The sequence below is a fragment of the Pantherophis guttatus genome, chromosome 5 (genome assembly GCF_059756535.1).
Source record: "Pantherophis guttatus breed Tessera chromosome 5, ASM5975653v1, whole genome shotgun sequence".
Classification (NCBI taxonomy): domain Eukaryota; kingdom Metazoa; phylum Chordata; class Lepidosauria; order Squamata; family Colubridae; genus Pantherophis; species Pantherophis guttatus.
In genome coordinates, this window is record NC_142067.1 from 30,401,360 (window position 1) to 30,422,514 (window position 21,155).

The 21,155-nt window shown below is 37.4% G+C and overlaps 1 protein-coding gene across 2 annotated transcripts in view; it reads left to right on the forward strand.

Moving 5' to 3' along the window:
- The window catches only part of LSAMP (limbic system associated membrane protein), a 609,585-nt gene that overhangs the window by 542,926 nt on the left and 45,504 nt on the right, over positions 1 to 21,155 (forward strand). For both annotated transcript variants that reach the window (XM_034411614.3, XM_087894797.1), the window contains one exon: positions 17,975 to 18,109. In XM_034411614.3, the coding sequence (XP_034267505.2) occupies positions 17,975 to 18,109 (135 nt within the window). The remainder of the gene's footprint in view (positions 1 to 17,974; positions 18,110 to 21,155) is intronic.

Below are 21,155 nucleotides of genomic sequence, written 5' to 3' on the forward strand. Positions count from 1 at the left end.
ACAAATTGCTGTTGATTTCCTATTAAGCTTTGGCCCACTGGCCTCCTTCTCTACTTGCAGCATTTGTACCCACCCTTCTGGCATTTGACAGACAAAATACCTCCCTTCCCACAGGCTGGAGTAGTAAGAAAATTATTGTCTTCTTTTCTCTTATCATGTTTCTTATTCACATAGTGGAAGAATCTCCTGTTTTAGAGGCTTCAGAATCATACTCTGAAGTTCTTCTCAAGAAAGGGTGCATCCAACTTTTTCCTTACCTAATCTTCAATTTTCATTCGGTTTCAGTTTTCTAAAGGATGTCTCTTCCTCAGCTCAACAAGTTTTGCATTTTTAATTTCAACCCTGGGAAAAAAAATGCTATCTTTTCCTTGTAGATTAAACATTCATTTTATTCTTAGCTTCTAAGATTAGAATATAATAAAATATTTAGAACATAATAAAATAATGACTTTTCTAGGTACTATGATTATTGCATTCTGGATTTTGCTTCCTTCCTCTTTCTTAGCAATGAGTTATATCAGCCATGCTGTTTTCATCTTCTTTTCCCAGTGGAAAAATATAGACTTGCAAAGGTTTACTCATAGGGATTATGCAAAAAAGACATTAATTAAACCCTCTCTTCTAGATATTGTAACAAATCCTGGAATTCTCATAGATATATGCTGACAAAGCCCCTAAGAAATCCCAGCTCCTATAATTAGGAGGATACTGGCTGAAGCTAAAGTACTTAAGCAGTTCTTTCAGGATGCTGATATTTTGTACATTCAACAGCACTGATAACTAGTGCATGGCACAATAAAGTGCTTATCTGCTCACAAGAGGCACATGGGTCCCTCTAGCACAACATATTTTCTGTGGGGCTTTAGAATTACTTAACTTGATTTATTTTCTCTGTTTTATCTCTCCTTGGACTTTTATGGGGGCACTGTGACTTTTTTATCTCTTTTTCTCTCTTTGTTCCATTTATTTCTACTAATCAGCCTTCCAACTTGCTGTGTAACCTTTCACTTCACTTTGTTTTCAGTCTTATATTTTAATATTAATTTTCCTCTGCAGCATTTCTTCTGTCTTTTTCACATCCTTCATTCTTCCCTTTTATCTTAGCACTGTCATTTTAAAAACAGAAACATGCATTCCTAGCTAGGATAATGACTGGATGCTGTAATACAACAACATCCGCATTTCCTTTGCTTCTCTGATTCTTTGCAAAAGGTACAAGTTATATTGTGAGAACAGGAAGGTGTTAATTCCCAAGTATGTCCTTTTGGGGATTCAGTTCAAACCAGAAACAGGCTACTCTGACCTTTCTCTGAGCCCAGTCTTACAAGTACAGGTGGAGAAAGGTCAAATGCATTCAGTATAGTACGGTCGCACTGTTAAGAGTACTTAGGCTCATCAGATTTTACAGGACAAGCAAGTGTCAAAGATACATTTTCTAATGAAGCTTGGATTCTCTTTTATCCAGCTTGGATATTCAGAATGATTTCCTTTTTGCAGTTATGCTTATTTAGGTGTTTGTGTATGCCCCTACATGCTTAAATATGAAGTGTGATCACAAGAGACAAGATCTTGTTAGCTGCACCTTGTTGTTTATAAATACTCCATAACATCTGAGATACTTATTTGATGCTAGTTTATACTGTACCTTATTATTTTGAAATATCCTTGTCTACTTTATATTCTCTTATAGTATTGTTGTTTTATTTCTGTAGTTTAGACAGTGTTAAGGTCTGTACTGTGCAAAACACTAAATGCACTCCTGCTTTATTACTTGCTCTTGCAGGGCAGTTTTCCAATTTATCACATTTTTAATAGAGTTTATTTTAAGGTTCCATTCAAGAATCTGAAGAGGATTGTACTCACCTATTTCGTCATGTGTACAAAGTAGCAGAGCTTTTTTAATTTCTCTTTACAATAAAAATAGTGTGCCGCTTACAGCAGGCTAGGCATGCTAGTGATATTAGTACTTTCATACTAATATAGGCTTTCAAGACATACTGAGCTTTCTTCATAAAGAACTCTTTACCACTGGGAGTAAGCCTGATATTCTAAATAAATAAAAGGAAAAAAAGACCCTGATTTTTTAAAAAGAAATATAACAAATGCAAAGTAACCTATCTCTAGACCCAGCAAATGTTTGGCTTTCTTTTAGCAAAACAGAAATGTTAGCCAGACTTCATTTGTATCTGGCATTAATGCTATTCTGCATAAGACATTTTGCTCCACAGAAGCAACATTATTAGCAGTGTTTCTAGTAACTAATTAGAAACACCAGAAGATGCTACTGTGTATGTGCACCATATGTGCAGACGTTTCTTCCAACTACTAGAAGTGCCAAATGAAGCCCCAGAAGTACTATGAAATAAGCAATGGAGCAGTATCACTTTATGTTTTAAAAGCAAGAAGTTGCATTGCTTTGTGAAGCACATATCTAGGGATGTTCTGCCTGAATCATCAGCCCTGATTCCTCCTGACATGAATTCCCCTGGGTAAAAATGCCCAAATTCACCCTTAATGGATTTTTTTTTTTTAACCCTTGCCTTTATCGTCCCAAAAGTGCTTTTTCAAGAGGCAACTGGTCTTTCTGGTTTTTCTTTGAAGATGTTTCACTTCTCATCCAAGAAGCTTCTCAGAGCTGAAGAAGCTTCTTGAATGAGAAGCAAAACATCTTCAAAGAAAAACCAGAAAGACCAGTTGCCTCTTGAAAAAGCACTTTTGGGCAACCATGACCTGGTTGACTGAAAATCTCCATAAACATTTAGCCTTGCCTTTATTATTTTTATAAGTACCTCAAGGCAAACATACTTAATACTCCTTTTGTTAAAATAACATACAACATATAAATATATCCGCTTTTTAACAAGTGTTTCTTCGTGGTCTGCTTTCCACTGTGACTTTCCCCCCACCTAATACTCCTTATTTCTCCCGTTTTCCCCACAAGAAATCCTTGAGGTAGCTGGGCTGAGATACAGTGACTGCCCAAAGTCTCCAACTGGTTATTTATGCCTACAGTGGAACTAGAACTAGAGAGCTTAGCCTGCTTTAGCAAATTTCTAGCATGCCGCTTTAACCATTTAACAAAACTGGCTCTTACTTATCATTTGGAGCATTCTGTCCTGTTTAAAATGGGTTCCTAATTTTCGTCTGTATATAATTTTTTGTATTGTACTGTGTTACAGAATTGATTTTTTTTGGTTTTATATTAATAATTTTGTACTTTACCCAGAAAATGGCAGTTATTAGGCAATTCACAAATAATAGTAAAATATTGTACTTCTTTTGTGCTTTCGGGTTTTGTTTTTTTTCTCGTATGAATTCATTATGTGAAATTAACTGACCTTTGAATAAAAGTCTGGATTGAAATGACTTTGGTTTTTGAATTAGTTCACGGCATTTGAAGTGAAATAATTTAATTCAAATCTGCAAACAAAAATCTTACTGTCAAGAAACCTATGCATTATTTCCACAACCTCAGCCTTATTACCTTATTACCTTTTATAGGGCAGGTGAATTTAAGTTATAGTAAGAGTGAATATTTTGTTTCCCAAATCATTGCAAAATAGGGGGTCCAGGTACTTGTTCTGCTTTAATTGCCTTTCAAATACTTGCTAAACAAGCAATATAACCTTGTCCTCCAAGCAATTCTTAAACTCTATTATATGTTTCAATTGAATGCAGTCAGTACCAAACCAAATTATTTCCTCTTCCTTTTAGTGTTTGCAAAAGAAAACTTCCCAGCCTTTTCTTACAAAAAGTAATTATGGATCTTGTGACCCAAACTGAAATCTCTGTGCCTTTTATTAGATCCAAAGCTTTGGCTTTGGTGAAAGCATTTGAACCTTTCATTGAATCATATATTAGTTTCTCCTTTACTAAGGCTTTCCCATAAATCAGAGGAAAATCTAACTGTTATTCCTATTGTACTATTCTTTGAATTAATTTAAAACTTAAATGTTAATTATAACACTTTTATTTCTGTAAACTGAATGGTAAATGCACAAAGAACTGCATTTCATTATTCTGCAAATATTCTAGAATATATATTTTATCAGTCAGAAGTGGCATGGAGATGTGTTTACTTGCACACCTAGTTTTTTCTTTTTTGTAGATGTTATTAGATACAGTTGCTCTCTTATTTTGATTTCTTTATGAAATAGAAAAAGTCTATTCTTTTCCTGAACAGGCTTTTATTTCAACTGAACATAAAATGAAATTTAATCTGAGATTTTAGGTTTAATGATTCACATATATTCATTTTTAACTATGAATCATTGCATAAACAAAGTTTTATGTGACAAAATTAGTACCTTCTCTCTCACACACACAGTGTGAAATATACAGACACACAGAGACACGTACGCATGCAAAACCCCTTGGAACTACTACAGGTAGTCTTCAACTCACAACAGTTCATTCAAAGTTACACCACTGCTGAAAAATGTGACATGACTGTTTTTCACAGTTATGACTTTTGCAGCATCCCCGTGGTCATGTGATCAAAATCCCCATGGTCATGTGATCAAAATTCAGATGCTTGGCAATTTATATTCATAATCATGGCTGTGTTCCAAGGTCATTTGATCCCCTTTTGAGATCTTCTGACAGACAAAGATAATGGGGAAGCCAGATTCATTTAACAACTGGGTTACTAACTTATCAATTACAGTGATTCACTTAACAACTGGGGCAAGAAAGTCATAAAATGGGGCAAAACTCACTTAACAAATGTCTCACTTAAAAACAGACATTTGGGGCTCAATTATGGTCATAAATTGAAAACTTAACCATTTTTAAAGCCTTTCTCACATACTTGCAAGTACTGCTTTTCATTTCCAGTTAGCTATAGCTGGTTGTACAGCTAATACCTTTCTAATGGGACCAGTTTTGTGTAGTGGTTATGACTTCAAGCTAGAAACCAGGAGATTGAATTGTAGGCATGTTTTAAGCACAAAGCAAGCTGGGTAATCTTGGCCAGTCACACTCTCTCTCAGCCCTAGGAAGGAGACAATGGCAAACCACTTCTGAAAAATCTTGCCAAAAAAAGTTTCTGCAGAAATTTGTCCAGGCAGTCTCTTAAGAATTGTACACAATTGAATGGGGGAGGGGGGGTCTCTAACCCAATACCAAAATATTTATAGCATCCTTAATTTGGCTATCTCTGGATATGTTAGGGCTGTAACTTTCAAATTTTTACCCAGCCCAGCCTCAATTTTATCTGCAGGGTGTTAGGTGGGAAAAAAAGATACAATCAATCATTCATCCACCTTTTTTCCATTTATAGAGTGGGTAGACTCAAGATGGCTTAACTGCTGTGACAGGATAATATGTATGTGTCTTGGTTACATCATTTTTCTAAGTGTTTTCTTGTTAGTATTTAGACAGCAAGACCAAAAGCTTTCTTGTTGTCTGATAACCATAGCTGAGTCCAAACAAGAGGCAGGATGAATGAGCAAAACAAGCAAATTGGATTACTAACAGGTATTTGAAAAGGATGATAGTGGAGAGTAATGTGTCAAATAAATGTGGGCATTTGGGAAAATGTCCCAGACTTTTGATGAGAGGTTTCCTGTCCTCTTGCTGGAATAGATCTTTAAGCACTTACAGTCAGACTTGCCCTTTAATTTAGCCATGTATTTAACATTACAGGAAATCACCTGGAAGAGACCAAATCATCCATGTTATTCATTGGTCAGTTTGAATTTCCGTTTTGGAACTACAAATACATTCTTTAGCTTTTTGGCAAATAGGCTTTGTATTTAAGGAATTGGTAAAAAAAAAAAAAATTAACCATGCTGTGATGTTTCAGATTATCACAGAAAAAAACTTCAAAATGTTAAAATTCCTGACCAAGGAAAGAAGCAGCCTAGAACTAAGGAGAAATTTCCTAATGGTTAGAACAATTAAATGATTGTCCAATGTCTTCTTAAAAACTTGTATGAAATGATATAGGGTTCTCTGCCTGAGCAGGGGGTTGGAGTAGAAGACCTCCAAGGTCCCTTCCAACTCTGTTAATCTGTTATAAGTTTTTATTAGCAAATTACAAGCATTGTTTTATTTTAAGTAGCTAGCATTTCTGATGCCTCTTTGCTGTTTTTTTTCTTCTTCTGTTCAAGCATGTCTGCCTGGATGCTTGCTCATAACTTCCTCTCCTTGCTGCCATCTTGTGCTTATCTCTATTTATTCAGCCCAAATATCAGGGATATCAAACTTTATTTCATTGAGGGCCACATCAGGGTTGTGTTTGACCTTGGGAGGAGGAGGTGGCCAGGGGGCGTGGCCAGCTCAATGTCATTCATGTCAGGGGCACCTGTGGTGGGCCGAGCACTCTGCCAGCAAAAACGGGCTCCTGAGCTCTGTTTTCGGCTGTGATGGCCTCCTGCAACCCTCTGCCAGTGAAAACAGAGCTTGGGAGAGCTGCCCGTGGATCTTGTGAGCTCCATTTTTGGCTGTGATGGCCTCCTGCAACCCTTTGCCAGCCAAAACAGAACTCAGGAGGGCCACACACAGCCCTCTGAGCTCCTTTTTCGCTGACAGAGGCATCGCGGGCCGGTCCTTCACTGTTTCCAGGGTGGCCCTAGGGGCCAGATGTAAGCACCCCATGGGCCGAATCCAGCCCCCAGGCCTTGAGTTTGACACCCTATCCTAGATCTACTGTCCTGACATTGTGAGATTAGGACTTTGAGGTATTAAGCATACACATAGGCAAAGAAGTGGGTTTGACTCAGCTGAAGGGGAGAGGAAAAGAATTAGAGAAAAGATATCTGAGTTTAGTGAAATGTGAAAGTATGAGGGGAAAAACTCAATTTTGCCTCAATTGCATTATGTTTAAGTTGAAGTAGAGAGGGGCTTTGCCAGGCTTTCCAGATTTTATTACAAGAACCTTGTAATAAAATATTACAAGTTATATTGACATTCCAAGATGCCTAGTGATTCCTTATTCATCTTGCCTATCTCTAAGTGCTGACTAAGACTGACTTCACTGGCCACCCAGGAATCAGCATGATGAGGCAAACTGGCCTAAGAAGTAAGGAAATGAGCCAGAAAAAGCATACAAGTAAGCTTTGAGACAAGCATCCAAGCTTTTCTTCTTTCTCTTGGGGTTTATCTGCAAATTTAAAACATTTACTCCCAGGGCAGCTGATGCTGTTATAATTGCTTGTTTAAAAAGCCCCAAATCCCATGGGTTATAGGAAGAAGCATAGAAAACATTTTTTTAACGTCAGAAATAAAAGTGTGTATGTATAGGGAAAAGTCTGAAAAGATTTGTTAAGTTTGCCTACAACACTGATTCTTATTGTTATAGGATTTTTATTTAATTTAGGATTTTTAAAAAGTCCTTACCACTGTCATCCTTCGTTAAGATTACTTTTCTTCTATTTTAATGGCCTCAAATGCCTCTTAGAGTTTTCCCATACACATTTACATTAACTACTTTGATTTAATGTAAAGAAAGAAAATAGCTCTGATTGCAGGTACTGAACAGTAAAAATAATACATGTTAACAGACAAGTAAAAACAGTACAAAGGGAAGAACTACTAACAATTCTTGTGATGATACGTTACGGAGTATGTTATTATCAAATGTGTCATTGTTAGAGCTTCAATAGTACCTTTGTGGCTACCATATTGATTTTTTAAAACTACATCTTATGGATATCAATACATTTTTGTATTGCTGCCAAGAAACCTACATGCATGTGTGGTGGGTCACTGAGAAATGAGCTCAGCTCAACTAAAACATTATATATTTATATCCTACTGTAATATAGAACTTCAGAATGTATAAGGAATTACGTATCCTAAACTTAATGATTTGGATGTCCACATTTTTTTCACACACATTTAATATGCGGTTGTGGAAAGTTTTATATCAAAATATATTTTATTCCTTATACTGTCTGACCGAACACAGTTAAGAACCCATATTAGGTCTTATCTTGTGGCAATGGAAGCGGCAAAACACCAATATTTTGCCGCTCTCATTGCATCTGCAGAAAACCGCCTTGCCACTCTGTTTAGAGTGACCCGTTCTCTTCTCAATCATGGAGCGAGAGAGGACCCCTTGCAGGGCAGAGCTGAGGATTTTGTACAGTTTCTGCAAGATAAAATCGCTCAGATTTGGACTGGGTTAGACTCTGACTGGGCAGAGTCTGGCAAGGTGACAGGGGCCTGTCCTGATGGTAACATCTGGGTTGGGTTTGAGCCTGTTTCGATGGATGAAGTGGATAGGATCATGTGTCGACTGGGTGCCTCCACATGTTTATTGGACCCTTGTCCTTCCCTTGTTTCTGCAGCCAGAGAGGTGACTGGAGGCTGGATCCAAGTGGTTGTCAATGCTTCTCTGAGGGAAGGGGTCTTCCCCGCCACACTTAAAGAGGCGGTGGTTCGTCCCCTCCTCAAGAAGCCCACCCTTGATCCAGACTCCCTTAACAACTACCGTCCAGTCTCCAAACTTCGCTTTATAGCGAAGGTTGTTGAGTCTGTGGTGGCACAGCAGCTCCCGCAGTTCCTGGAGGAAACTGACTTCCTAGACCCATACCAATTGGGCTTCGGGTGCAGTTACAGCACAGAAACGGCATTGGTCACCCTAGTGAATGATCTCTGGCGGGCCAGGGATGGGGGTTGCTCCTCCATCCTGGTCCTTCTTGACCTCTCAGTGGCTTTTGATACCATCGACCATGGTATCCTACTGCAGCAACTTGGGGGGTTGAGGGTAGGAGGCACCGTCTTACGGTGGTTCTCCTCCTACCTCTCGGGCTGCTCACAGTTTGTATGGACAGGGGGAGAGAGATCCACCCCGAGGCCCCTCACATGTGGGTGCCTCAGGGGTCGGTTCTCTCCCCTCTGCTCTTTAACATCTATATGAAGCTGGGTGAGATCATTCGGGGTGAGGTACCACCAATATGCTGATGACGCTCAGCTTTATATCTCCACCCCGGATCACCCTGGGGATACCCTTTCTGTGATGTTCCGCTGCCTGGAAGCGGTATGGGCCTGGATGGAAAGAAACAGACTCAGACTCAACCCATCCAAGACTGAGTGGCTGTGGATACCAGCATCTTGTGATCTAGTGGCCCCGTCACTTGTGATGGGAGGGGAGGTCCTTACTCCCTCAGAAAGGGTCCGCAATCTGGGAGTCCTCCTCTATTCACAGCTATCTTTAGAAGATCATTTGACGGCCGTGACCAGGAGGGCCTTTGCACAGGTACGCCTGGTGTGCTAGTTGCGCCTTTCCTAGATTGGGATGCCCTTGCCACGGTCACTCATGCCGTTGTTACGTCTCGGTTGGACTACTGTAATGCCCTCTACATGGGGCTGCCCTTGGGATGCACCCGAAGGCTACAGTTAGTCCAGAATGTGGCTGCGCAGGTTGTTACGGCGGCTTCTCGGTACTCCCGTGTGACACCTCTCCTGCACGAGCTGCACTGACTACCGGTGGTTCTTCAGGTTCATTTCAAGGTGCTGGTGCTCACCTATAAAGCCCTACATAGCTTAGGCCTGGGGTACCTGCAGGATCATCTCCTGCCATCCTCCCATCGTCCGGTGCACTCACACATAGCAGGCCTCCTCAGAGTGCCGTCAGTCAGACAATGTTGGCTGGCAGCCCCCAGGGGGAGAGTATTCTCTGTGGGAGCACCGACCCTCTGGAATGGGCTGCCCACCGGCCTCAGGACAGCCCCTGACCTCCTCTCCTTCCGTCGCGAATTGAAGACATGGCTTTTTCACCAAAGGGGCTGAATCCGTAGGGGTGATTTTTAATAAATTTAATTAAATTTTTAATTAATTTTAACTAATTTTAAATTGACTTTGATGTTTATGTAATTTTTTTTGTCTCCTTCTTGTAAGCCATCCTGAGTCCTTTGGGAGAAGGGCAGCATATAAATTACATAAATAAATAAATAAATAAACTTCCTTTAACTATTAACAGATTCCACAATTGACTGACACTAGAAAAAAATGTTGTAAGTAAACAAGATCACTGAAATCGCGCCTTCACTAGACAATTGATAGCCAAGCCAAAACTAAAGTAAATCAAGTCAAAACAGCAAACAGGGAAAAGACTTTTACTCAAACTTCCTTGAACTCCCAAATCAGTTACCCAGATTTAATCCACACATCAAAGAAGCTCTATAAACACAAATAGAGTTAATTAAACTTGGTGCTCAGCCCAACTACCCACTCACCAGAATAAATATGACATGTAAACACTCAAACATCATGCTTCCATAAAAGATCACCTTTTCTATAAAAAAATATATGATTTCTGTACCCCATTTGTAGCTACCTTTCAAGAGTGGATTACTTGCTCCTGAAATAAACCAACTCTTTTCCAGCTCTGATCAGGACCCTCAAATTCTTTGCACATTGTGTGGTGGGTCTTTATCGAACAAGACATTCTTCTGCAATTTTTTTGCCAAATGGTCCAGGTTATATCAACATCTTAAATCTGGACATGTGAAATCCAAATTTGCCACGCTACCAGGAAGAATTAACCTTTTAGGAAGCTTCCACGGGAAATTTTACCTTGAACAAATGACTAATATAAATGAGTAAGATCCACCTTGTGTCTAGCCAAATTTAAGACATTATATTTTAGTGTTATTTTAGAAAGCAATTTAAAATTTGAAGAAAGGGTAATCAAATGAAAGCACCAATGCTGTTATATCTTTAATTTCTCAAGTGTAAGTTCCCTTTCCAAAATACACTAAAATTACACAGGAAAACTCAAATAGCATCTTTTGATTGGTGATATTTTTACCTAACTGATAATATTTACACCTAGTGGATTTGAAGAAAATCAACATAATAGGAATAATTTTTAATGTTATATTAGTTCAAAAGACAGGAAAACAACAACAAGAAAGTTTACAATACAGATAGTTAGGTAGATGTAGATATTTGTCCACAAGTGTGGAGAAGAAATTGAGTAAAAAAATCCACACAGGTATAATGTGTTTGCAATTATATGCAGAATATTTTGTGAAAACATCTATGTGAAAGGGGATTGTTATGGTTGGTTTATTTTTAAACTTCCTGCTTTTCATTATTAAAATAAAATCCAAATTAGCAAATGTTGAAGTAAAGCATCATTATCTTTCAGTGAGGTATTTTTAAATGAAAGATAGAATATTTTGAGAATATTTTGCATGACAGAGAAAAGAAACCTTACATTTAGTCTTCTTAATAGGTATTGTGTTTGTATATGAGAGAGGGCAAGGTCAGCGGATGTCTCGCAAACAGAAACAATGTACAATTTTATACACAAAAGGAAAGAACTGAAATGAATATAAAATAGATGCCTCTACCTGTTACAGATCTCTTAATATCCCTCAATTGCTTCTCTGGCAAAAATCCTTTCTTTAATTTAGATTTAGGAGATTCTTTTGATGATAAAACTATGAATAATCTTGAAAGATCAGACTCCCAAAGAGAGTCATAGTTATGAAAACCCATGATGATATTGAGCATACATAATTGCAACCACAATTAACACAGATTTACATGTTTCCAGCAACACAATCTGCAGTTGAAGAACATTTGTATAGAGAGGTCTTTGCTAGTTATTCTACACTCTCCTGCTTCTGGTTCCACTTAAATACTCTCTCATACAGTTGCTGGGGGCCTTGCAGTTTATTCAAGGCCAAAGAATAAGACCAAACAAAAAATGTAAGTCTAAACAGAGTCTCTCTGAAAGAAGCTTGCCTGAATGGATTTTTCTTTAACAGAAGCATGGACTAGAATAATCCAAATCCATTCCAGAGTTTCAAGATCCAGGCCAGAATTTCAGAAACAGAATCTATTATAAGCACAAGGGATCTGACAGTTGCTTCTAATCAGGGTCATGGGTCAGAGCTGCCTGTTAAACATCTCTGCAGCCAGCTGTCTCTAATCATGATATTTATTCCCTTACTTGGCAAGGAACCTCATAGAAGGTTCCGCTCAGTTCTCCTCTCTACTCACCAATGCATAGGCTAGAAGGCCTTACCTCATCATCTGACTTTTTTAGCTACTGAGGTGTTGCCTGATCAATGTTGTGTGATTCTTGGCTGTGTATCTTCTGAGGCTGACATTCATTTCACAGGTCCTTCTGGAGTAGTTTCTTCATGTCATTGATTTCTGAACTATGTCATAATTAGTAATAGAAAGATTATAATGCTTTCAAAAATATATTAAAATGTTCTGCCAAACATTATAGAAAGACCTATACTGTAGACCATCTATTAGGTGATTCACTATTGAAAATGAAAGAATGCCTGCCACTGTACATTAACAACTTACATCTTTAGACTGTGTTTGACAGTGATTTTTGAATTGCATTTATCAATATAAAATATTAAGCTACAGTATATTGTCAGATGTTGCAGAAGTACTATAATTCCCAGTGTGCCCAAAAGTACATGTAAAAAAGTGATCTGTGCTTTGTATAATAGCAAATATTTTTATTTCCAAAGCAAATATTTTTATTTCCAAAGATGTCAATGGTAATTTTAATGGGACAAGTCTTAAATTCTTTGACTAAACATTGTAATTCACATTCAGAAGTAATATTTCCCAACATATGATTTTTGGGAAAAGCCAGAAGTTTTTCTTTAGATACCATATGCCTTTGCTAACAGAATGGATAGTAAATCTGTGGAAAGCTCAGTATACAAAGCATGCAACTGAGACATACAAAATCAGCAAATCATTCTCTGAAGTTAAGTATGTCATTCAGTATAGAGACTTTTAGACTTGAGTTGCATGCTTGTTTAAAAAGTTACTTATCCTGCATGAATCGGGTGCGATTCAAGGTGTTGGTTACCACCTTTAAAGCTCTCCATGGCATAGGACCCGGGTACCTTCGAGACCGACTTCTGCCACCAACAGCCTCCCACCAGCCAGTTCGCTCCCACAGAGAGGGTCTCCTCAGGGTGCCATCAGCCAAGTTATGTCGGCTGGCGACACCCAGGGGGAGGGCCTTCTCTGTGGGAGCCCCTGCCCTGTGGAATGAACTGCCCCCGGAAATGTGTAAGATCTCCGACCTCCGTGTATTTTGCTGTGCCCTCAAGACTCTGCTGTTCCGCCAAGCCAGCCTATCAATGTAATGATTTTAAATTGGGTGTTTTAAATTTTTGGGGTTTTAAATCTGAGCCGAAATTATTTAATAATTTTACTTATTTTTAACTGATGTCTGTCTTTGTGCTTTTAATAGGCTGTACACCGCCCTGAGTCCTTTGGGAGAAGGGCGGTATAGAAATAAAATTATTTATTTATTTGTTTATTTATTTATTTATTTATGCTTCTACTGCTATCCATTTTAGAAGGTGCAGATAAAAAAAACAGCCATAAGATATGAAAAGTTATTCAAAAACTGAACTTTTTGTCCTTGCATCTATACAGTGGAACCTTTAATTTTTTCCCCCATAGATTCCAAGAAAAATTGAGTTATACACTAACATCAAACATAGCAGGATCAAAATATTTGGCCTACATTTGATGCTGAGTTTTCGTAAAGTGCTGGCTTAAGTCAAATTTCATCATCATCATCACAGAACTCCATGGAAGATGAGATCTTACAATGACCAGGAAAATAATATTTCCTACATTATGTTGGAAGATAAAGAACCTGCCAGCAACTGCAGTAACTATGGAGTAATTTAGTAAAGGACTGCATGGCAGGTTGCCTGAATTGATTATTAGTCAAAAGCTTTTTAGAATTAATCTGATGCCTCATGAAATTAATGAGAAGAGGGATGTGGTATGGCTATAGCCTGGCATGGTATCACCTAAGGGAGGCTGTGATAACTAACAACCAAGGATTCTCTGAAGGGCATATTATTCCCTAAGGTAAAGAACACTAAGAAAGTGGTATATAACCAAGATTTATATGATGTCACTGAGAAAAGGTCAGTTTGGTAAAGGTCAAATGTATTTGCCTTAGAAAAGTGGCATAGAAAGTCTAATCACTTGGAATATATTAAGCTGATCTACAAAGATCATTTGAAACCCACCCAAAGGGAACTATCTCAAGGTACCACAGTTAAAAATGTCAATAAACATGTTATAATCCCCATTTAATTATAAAAACACTTAAAATCCAGAGGATTTTTCCTAAAATCACCCCAAATGGCCACCTTCCTCTAGTTTCATTTATTGTAATAAAATGGATAGTAACTAACCAGTCTCCTGGTGTTCATTTTTTATTGTTTAAGTCTGACAATTTAATACCTCCCAATAGACTCTCTTCTTCTTACTATTCATTTCATTTTACTCAAAGCTAGCCTTAGAACATTCTTAGATGATTAAATTGGACTAGCAAGATTCACATTGTCAGTTTTCGGCAAATAGCATTGCATTTCTGAAAGAGACGCAAACTGAAATGCTCAGTAGTATTGAGATGGTAATGATAATTGTAATAATGATTATTTTTTTATCACCAGAGTGATTTTTAAAATAAATGTGTATCGTGCTTTGGAACTCATGGTTATGGATAAGGATACTTTTATTCAAGGCTTGACTGGTGCTATCAACAGTGACTTGCAGTAGTTGCCCAGGATTTGAGCTAAATTTCTTTGGTCTTATTATAAGAATGCAGGGATTGAATCTGAAAACTCTAAGAATGAAGCATTAAATTTAATGGAAAATCATTCTGTAACAGACATCGTCGGGATTATATTGCAAATATCTCTGAATTTGTATTTACATGCTTTCAAACTGCTAGGTTGGCAGGAGCTAGGACAAATAACAGGAGCTCACCCGTCTCATTGCAGTCGGGGCTCAACCTGTCTAGATATAGACTTTTAACCTTTGTAAACATTCAGGAAGGCAACACCATTCCATGCTTTGCCATACAATCTGTGCTGTGGTGTGATGTCATGCTGGCTACATGATTGCAGAATATCTCCAGAAAAACTTGGCTCTTAGCTTAAGAAATGGAGATGAGCCTGCCCCCTAAAGTCAGTCACAACTAGTGGAGTAAAACCCGCAGACAGACCTTCACCTTCACTTTTACTTTTAACCGAATTTGTAAGGCTGCCTGGTGCTCAAATGGCTCAAGGCAGTATCTAGGAAAAGTTAAAACCATACTACAGGTTGACCTCAGTTAATGATGGTAATTGGGACTGTCACTAAGCAACATGGGCATAATGCCCAATGTCATGTGACCACACTAACTTACAATGGCAGTTCTGGCAGTTCCAGTTGGGGTGGTTAAGCAAATCCCATGTGGTTTTTAAGAGCAATGTCATGTGATTGTTATTTGCGACCTCCTGCCAGCTACCCATTAACTTTACTTGTTGAAAGCCAGCAGTGAAGGTTACAAATGGTGATCACATGACCACAGGACTCTGTGACTGTTGTAATGGTGAGCTGGTTGCCAAGCAACTAAACTGCAATCACTGCAGGGATGCTGTAATGGCCAAAACTTGAGGAGCAGCCATGAGTTTCCTCATTCAGCAATGTCATAACTTTGAACAACTGCCAAACGAATAATCATTAACAAGACTACTTTTAGAAGAGAAATGAAATAGAAGTAGATAATAGTCATACAGAGAATACAACAATTAAAACAGTCCTAGCATTCTAGTGGGTTCACAAAATTCCACAACCCAGGACTTACTGGAAGAGAATTATTATAGACCTCAAGAAGAAGCTGTTACAGAAATCATAATGGCAAGAGAGAAAGCACGCTTACGGGGTCCCATAAGATGACAATTTTCAGTGCTGTAAAAGGATATGAAATAGAAATTTTGAAGACATTCCTGTTTTATCCATTCCTAGTTGGAATAGTCCAATAGGATTGAACTAGAAAACCTCCAAGGTCCCTTCCAACTCTATTATTCTGTTATTCTATTATTCTAAGTTACTCATACTGTATCTTCCAGAGATTGGAGGGCAAGGTTGTCTAAAGATGAACAAATATTTCAAACATATAGTCTATATTGATCAATATGAGTTTTCTCATAACATCAATTAAGTTGCATATTTAATACTTCTCTAATACCTGAGTATTTTGTTTCACAAAAGTAGGTGTAAAAATAAGGCATACGCCAGGGCCTGATATAACTGCACCACTTACTAGGTGTATTCCTTTATTATTTAGAACAGAATAATTAAATAAAAGCAATCTTATGTCAAGTGTAACATTTCCAGAGGGGACTGCAGTGACTGTCCACTGACAATAGGAAAGTGGTTTTAGATAATAGATAGTCCTCTATCTATCTCATGTTACATATTAAGCTAGATATCCCTCTGAATTTGTATCACAAGCTTATTCCAAACTTCAGTGATTATTTTTGTCCTCCTTTTGAACTCCTGAGCTCATTAGGTAATTTAAATGCACATTAAATTACCAAGAACTCATCATAATACTCACAGAAGGATAAAATCCCATGGAGAGATAAGTTCATATCTGCTTAGTATTCTGAGAGAAATGGTTTAGGTTATTTCCTATAAGAATTCAGCTATCAAATTTCTCAAGTGACTGCAGAGTTGATGCCCCATACAGTAGCCTGTAGTATACATACTTTTAAAACAAACATCATTAATAAATATATGTCTGATCAGAGACCAATGCTCCAAACAAACAATGAGGGTGATTATTTAAAAAGCTATTCCAAAACCATTACATCAACTGCTATATGAAACTGTAGCAGCTCCTCCTGACTTTTCAGTTTAACCGTTTTCAGGTAGAAATATTGTATTTTCTTTATCAGAACTACATAAATGGTTAACTAAGAGAGACATGAATAAGTCAAGGATTTAGGCTTGGATAGAGTAGGAGAAGTTGCAGAATCTGGGGGCATAGTTAGAATAGGGATCAGCCTTGAATCCCTATGTAGTCATAAACAACTAAATCCAATCTCCCTTAAATTCCATTGGACTTTATCTAATCCCAGGCAGGTGTTAACCACTACTTGGGAAGATTCTTGTGCATAAGCATTATTAACAATAAATCAGTTTAATTGGACCTTCATGTGTGATCTTTTGTACCTGACAGGTAGGACATGGGAAATTAATTCAGTTGCCACTATAGACATGGAGAGACATTATCTTTTAAGGAGATATTGCCTCTCTCGCATTTCCCTTCTAGCATTATGGAAGATAGAGCATTTTGTCCAGCTAGAAAAAAGGCTTTATGTTCAGAATGGAGAATTTATATGTAAGACGCTTAGCATGAATGAAGTTCTTCTAAGCAAGCAACTTTTATAATAAGGAGAGAAAAATTCTCCATTTCTTCTTAAGGTCAAAAATATATTGTTTTAGTTCCAAATTGGTTCTTTTAAAATCTGATAAAATTAAATAATGGGCAGAGAGGCCATGACATTTGAAGTTTCCATCCATTACTAACTTCTAGGAGAAGTTGTAGAATTGCTCTCAATAATTAAGGAGGCCAGATATCATTCCCTAAGGCCAATTTTAGCCAAAACTTTAGGTCAGAATCTCAAGCAAGCCTTAGTAGAAACTAACACAAATTCTACTGCAATGTTAGGGGCATTGCAGACAACTAATGCCATAAGCATATAGGACGATAAGCAAGTATATCTTCCACTAATTCTGTTGGTGACATTATTATGTCCTACAATAATAACATTGTTACATTAGATCTGAGGTCAGGGCCAAGTTGGCATTGGGATATGCTACATAATTTGGTTTCTCTGTGTAATACAGAATCATCATCTTGTTGCTTGTTAGTATTTAAAATCTGAAGGGTATTTGTAAGCATGTAGAAAGGCCAATTGTCTCTGAAAAAAAATCTCAATGCACAGAGTAGGATCTGATAATAAGTTTGGGTGATTTTATCTGATAACTTTTTTTTTCTTAAATTAGAATACCTACTAATTAAGTTCAACACATCAAAAAGGCTACAGAAATAAACAATTACAAAACAGCATAATTTGTTTCTGCATTTTGGATTGGCTTTCACTGATCTCCTTTTATAGTTCTTTTTATACACTGAAGACTATTAAGTTCAGCTTTTTTTCTCTTTTCACAGGCAGAGAATTTGAAGGTGAAGAAGAGTTCCTGGAGATCCTGGGAATAACACGAGAGCAGTCAGGCAAATATGAGTGCAAAGCTGCAAATGAGGTTTCCACAGCAGATGTGAAGCAAGTCCGAGTCACTGTGAATTGTGAGTATTTTTATTTCCACCAAATCAGATATAATTTTTTAAAAAAGGAAAGTTGAACTTTGTGTATTATAGTGATGACAATCAATGAAAACCTCTTATGACAGAGGAAACAACACCTGCAAAGTCCAATTGGGAGTATTAGTGAACCAAATATGGAAAATCTCTTTTTAAAAAAAGTTTTTAGCCAATGAAGCAAAAAAAAAAAAAAATCTGAAAAAAAGACCCTCAAGCGAATCTAAGTGAAAGCAATGTGAAATTCCCTCCTGTAAATCGATGAACACCATATGAATTAAACGCAGAGCAAGTAAAAACCATAAAATAAAGAGCACTCATGGTCATACATTCTGTGCTAACTTTTAAGCAAAACTTTTCAAAATGAGAAAAAAGTTATTAAAGAAAAGCCCAAACTGGGAATATCAGTGTACATGTTAAACCTACCCCAAAATATGTACCTTGATGATATTTAAGTTAGGAGTTTTTTTTAAAAAAAAATCTTTAAAGAAAAGATAGTGTTTCTCAAGGAATCTGCTTATAAATGTCTATCCGAAATAAGGTATAAATTATCTAGTAAATGCTAGATTAGGAAAATATACTGCTCAAAAAAATAAAGGGAACACAAGCAGAAGACATCCGAGATCTGAATGAATGAAATAGCCTTATGAAATACTTTGTTCTTTACATACAGTAGTTTATACACTGATCAAACAACTAAAGGGAACACAAAACTACTGTATGTAACGAACGAAGTATTTCATAAGGCTATTTCATTCATTCAGCTCTCGGATGTCTTCTGCTTGTGTTCCCTTTATTTTTTTGAGCAGTGTATAAATATGGAACTCGTAACCTCTTTAGCTATCCAAAATAGACAGCTTTTTCTTTGTTTGAACGTGGCTTAGATAAATCTGTTCAGAAATTACTTTAAATCCCTAATTTAGAAATTTGTGTCTGTGAATTGTCTGTGCATTTAGAATCTTTCAGTCTCATTTTTGCTTCTTGTAATTTATAATATATTTGTATTTTCATAAAAAGAAATTACTATTTTGGGCCTTGGAGAATTATTTAAATATAAACCTTATGGATTTAAGAACTCAGAGAGACATATGACCTTATACCACCTTTTATGTGGTAATTGGCTAGTTTAGTTAGCTAATTTAAAACAATCACAACAGCAAACGTTCTTTTTCTTGCAATGGTTGGTTACACTTTGTCAGATCTGAGAGAAAGACAGCTATATAAATTTGATTTGCCCAAGTAATACAAAATGGGGCTTTTTCAGAATGTTCTGTTAAAATGTTAAACATAGAACTCATACCAGCAAAAAAGAAATGTGGACAAAAATTTATTCCATCCACCGTCAGTCTCTATTCTGAAACAACAGTAAAGCCATACATATCAATTACAAGTGAAGTTAAGAAAAGAGATTAATAGGATTGGTGGATTGTCTTGCTTTTGTTTCTCTTCTCACAAAGTATCATACAGAATTATTGGTGGATTTTTTTTCAACTTTTATCTATCAAGGGCTGGGACAGAATATAGCAAGATTTTTACAATGCAAGTTTGGCTACCTATTAAACTGCCTGTATAATAAGTTGCTGGCATTGGTGCTCAGTGCTGTAACTTGTCAGAATGTTTCTAAACACAGTTCTAGCACTATTTAGAATAGAATAGAATAAAAAAGTTGGAACGAATCTTAAAGGTCTTCTAGTCCAATCTCCTGTTTAGGCAAGAAACCCTGTACCGTTTCAGACAAATGGTTATCCAATCTTTTCTTTAAAACTTCCAGTGTTGGAACATTTACAACTTCTGGAGGCAAGTTGTTCTACTGATTAATTGTTCTAACTGTCAAGAAAGTTCTCCTTAGTTCTAAGTTGCTTCTCTTCTTGATTAGTTTCCATGCACTGCTTCTTGTCCTACCCTCAGGTGCTTTGGAGAATAGCTTGACTCCCTCTTCTTTGTGGCAGCCCCTGAGATATTGGAACACTGCTATCATGTCACCCCTAGTCCTTCTTTATATCAAACTAGACATACCCAGTTCTTGCAACCATTCTTTATATGGTTTAGCCTCCGGTGCCCTAATCATCTTTGTTGCTCTTCTCTGCACTCTTTCTAGAGTCTCCACATCTTTTTTACACCAAAGCGACCAAAACTGGATGCAATATTCCAATGTGGACTTACCAAGGCATTATAAAGTGGTATTAACATTTCATGTGATCTTGATTCTATCCCTCTATTTATGCAGCCTAGAACTGTGTTGGCTGCTGCACACTGCTGGCTCATATTTAAATGATTGTCCACTAGGACTCCAAGATCCTTCTCACAGTTACTATTATTGAGAAAGGAACCACGTATACTGTACCTGTGCATTTCTTTTCTTCCCTAAATGTAGAGCTTTACTTTTTTCACCATTTGAAAGAGTATTAGCAGTGGTGAAATCCACTTACCTTTGCTACTGGTTCAGGAACGGGAGCGTGCCTCTTCTGTGCATGCGCAGAAACTTTTTCACGTGCACAGATGGTTAAAAAACAGGACGTAATGATATCCCGGTGGGTGGGCGGAGCCTCCTGCCGTCGGTACTACCAGTTCGGCAAACTGTATAGAACCTGGGGGATTTCACTGCTGAGTTTTAGATACATGTGCCCAGTTGACAAATATTGTTGCTCAGAAAATTTTTGCATGAAGTAGGAACCTAAGTAGAGTTGATTCACTTTATACCCCTTCTCTGTACCAATAACCTGTTTGCTGGACTATCAATTAAATACAGGTTAATACAGCTTGTTCAAATGATTGCTAAACATATGTTTATATGTGAGAGACATGAAAAGTCCTATGAAAAGCTCTGGTCAGGAAATAAATAGGATAATTCTTCTGTAGAAACCAGCCCCAAACCAAAGCTGCCATGGAAGGCCATTCCCAGTCACCAAAAGAAACGGGACCCTGTAATAGTTTAAACTTAAGCTTAAACTAAGAGAAGCTAGACAAATTCCAATTTCTGACCATGTCAGGAAACACTTCATTGGTGAAGTAGCCTGAATGTATATTTGGGGAG